At 33.0% G+C, this 2,166-nt stretch overlaps 1 protein-coding gene across 1 annotated transcript; it reads right to left on the bottom strand.

The window, feature by feature from the left end:
• Positions 1–740: 740 nt before the first annotated feature.
• Positions 741–1,878, bottom strand: LOC114415322 (signal peptidase complex-like protein DTM1). The gene is made up of 2 exons (XM_028379952.1): positions 1,416–1,878; positions 741–1,072 (listed from the first exon to the last, which is right to left on the bottom strand). The coding sequence occupies exons 1-2, from the start codon at positions 1,661–1,663 to the stop codon at positions 985–987; spliced, it is 336 nt and encodes a 111-aa protein (XP_028235753.1). The 5' UTR covers positions 1,664–1,878; the 3' UTR covers positions 741–984.
• Between the last annotated feature and the right edge of the window lie 288 nt (positions 1,879–2,166).

Raw genomic sequence — 2,166 nt, 5'->3', positions numbered from 1 at the left:
TAATATTTTATATAATATGATTATATTTATATTATTTTAAAACAAAATATGTAAAATATGCTTTATTTTTTATTTTTTATTTCTTTAATTCTATGTTTCTCTTAGATAATATTAATATTGATATATTTTGTTAATAAGTTAAATTGACTTGGATTTTATTTTACATATTATCAAGTGTTAATTTCATTAAAGTTTAATAGAAAAAATAATGAAATTTAAATTTAAATAAATGGCCTATTGAAAATTCCAAAACTAATTAAAAATAAATAAGCTCCTCTGTTAACAACCATTCATGTTCACAAGAAAACAACATGCGGTAAGGCAATATCTAAAGGACTATACCTCATCAAGGGGTACTTTTACACTTGTCGCACCCTCAATTTATGCTAAATAACTAAAAAATATTTTGTCAGCCAAAAACAAATATTTAATCATCAAAATTTTGAGAAATATTTTGTGTGACTATATTTTGATGCCCTGACATTTAATCGATTTTTAAAGCATGTAGTACTCGACAAGAAAAGTAATATGTCTATATTATAAAATAAAATAAAAAAAAGTCATGATGTCTAGACTCCGTCTAATCACGTCGCATCGTCATCGTTTATCACATGAAAATGTTTTTACAAACATCAAAATAACTTTAAAACATTATATTTGATTTTACGGTATATTTTTTAAAATGCGTTTATCTTTTATGTTCAAAATGTAGCGCTAGCTAGTTGGGATTACAGAGAGGATTCCTTAATTAGCATTACTAAATACTAATTAATCAAAAGACGCAAAAGGGGATGAACTTATTTTCGTCATCCCTTTTGATTTCCTACTCCGCAGAAAAACGAAGCACCTCTTCGGCAATCAATCACTGATATTCCTCCAAATTAAATCAACAAAAAAAATTAAGCTTACAGCTAAAATTGGGATTCAGAGGAACCAACAGTTACGTTGCTGCTGCGCTAAACAATTAAACTCGTCGATCATTCGTTAGGTTGACACATACTCCCACCATTTGTACATGGCATATCCATAAACCACGCTATAACCAATCACCCTAAGAGGAGAATTCGCAAACCTGTAGTGTCAAATTATTCAATTAACATTCATCTATATATTTATATATTATTCAAGTAATTAATACATAGGTCAAGTCAGGTTAGAGTTAGACAAATCTTGACTAATTTAATCAGCCTCTCTCAACACCTATCCTATGGGCTATGACTAACCAATCTTATGACCTAAAATAATAATACGCCCAACATGATAGAGTAGATCCTTTCAAAAGTGAAATAATTAGAAAAAAAATGAATTTCTTTTCTGTTAAGTGATTAATCGAAATCAAACCTAGGGGAAAACATATAGAATGTATAGGATAATATTACATGTATTGATGAAAGAGTGAAGGGGAGGGAGGGCACCTTAGAAAACCAGATCCTTGGGCATGAAGAGAAGAATTGGCCCTTTCCTCAGAAGTGACAGGATAAGGCCAACGAGAGAAATCACGGTTGAAGTAATCCCAATCAGGAAGAAGCACAGCAGCAATCCCAAGAACACCCAAGACATAGGTGGTCATCATCTTCTTCAAAGAGTGGGTGCATATTCCAACCACCAATATAACTGCTGCCAGCCACAGCAGAGAGCTTCTCAGAGCGGCGTCGTTTGCCATGCTGAGTCAGTGAGTGTGTGGTGAATGCCACCGCCAAAGTTAGATAGAGGAGAGTCTTAAGTCTCTAACTAAAACTTGGTTTTGGAGAGACTTGAGATTGGGATTAGATTTTCATTCAAGTTGGTAAATGGTTAAATGAAGGGAGGGTCCATACTCCATACTATACTATGCGATTTACGGCAACACTAGCGTGTGAGCTAATCTTTGGTTAGGCGTATCAGCTTTAAATGAAATCCCAACGCTCCCTCTACTCTCTAAATGTTCTCTTTAATGTCCTTTCCTCACTCCACTTGCCCTTTTGACGGGTCCTAATACTATTATATTGCTTCTTGCTAAATGCTCATGTCTGCACTTTCTCGGACACTGTTATTTACGTGAGAAAATTCACAATTTCTGTCTTTGGGTTTGTTGTTGTAATTGTTAGTATCATGATTCTTTAATTTAATAAATTGTTTGTTTTCCTATGAAAATGTAATCAAGGCCAGGAATGAAGTGGTAGTTAA

This window comes from Glycine soja, chromosome 6 (assembly GCF_004193775.1).
Source record: "Glycine soja cultivar W05 chromosome 6, ASM419377v2, whole genome shotgun sequence".
NCBI lineage: Eukaryota > Viridiplantae > Streptophyta > Magnoliopsida > Fabales > Fabaceae > Glycine > Glycine soja.
This window is presented reverse-complemented; position numbering and strand designations above follow the sequence as displayed.

Bases quoted from the DNA above. Each gene is read 5' to 3' on its own strand.
- LOC114415322 (XM_028379952.1), bottom strand. From the start codon at position 1,663: ATGGCAAACGACGCCGCTCTGAGAAGCTCTCTGCTGTGGCTGGCAGCA. The intron at 1,073-1,415 runs GTGCCCTCCCTC...TTGACACTACAG, and splicing joins CAAGGATCTGGTTTTCTAAG to GTTTGCGAATTCTCCTCTTA.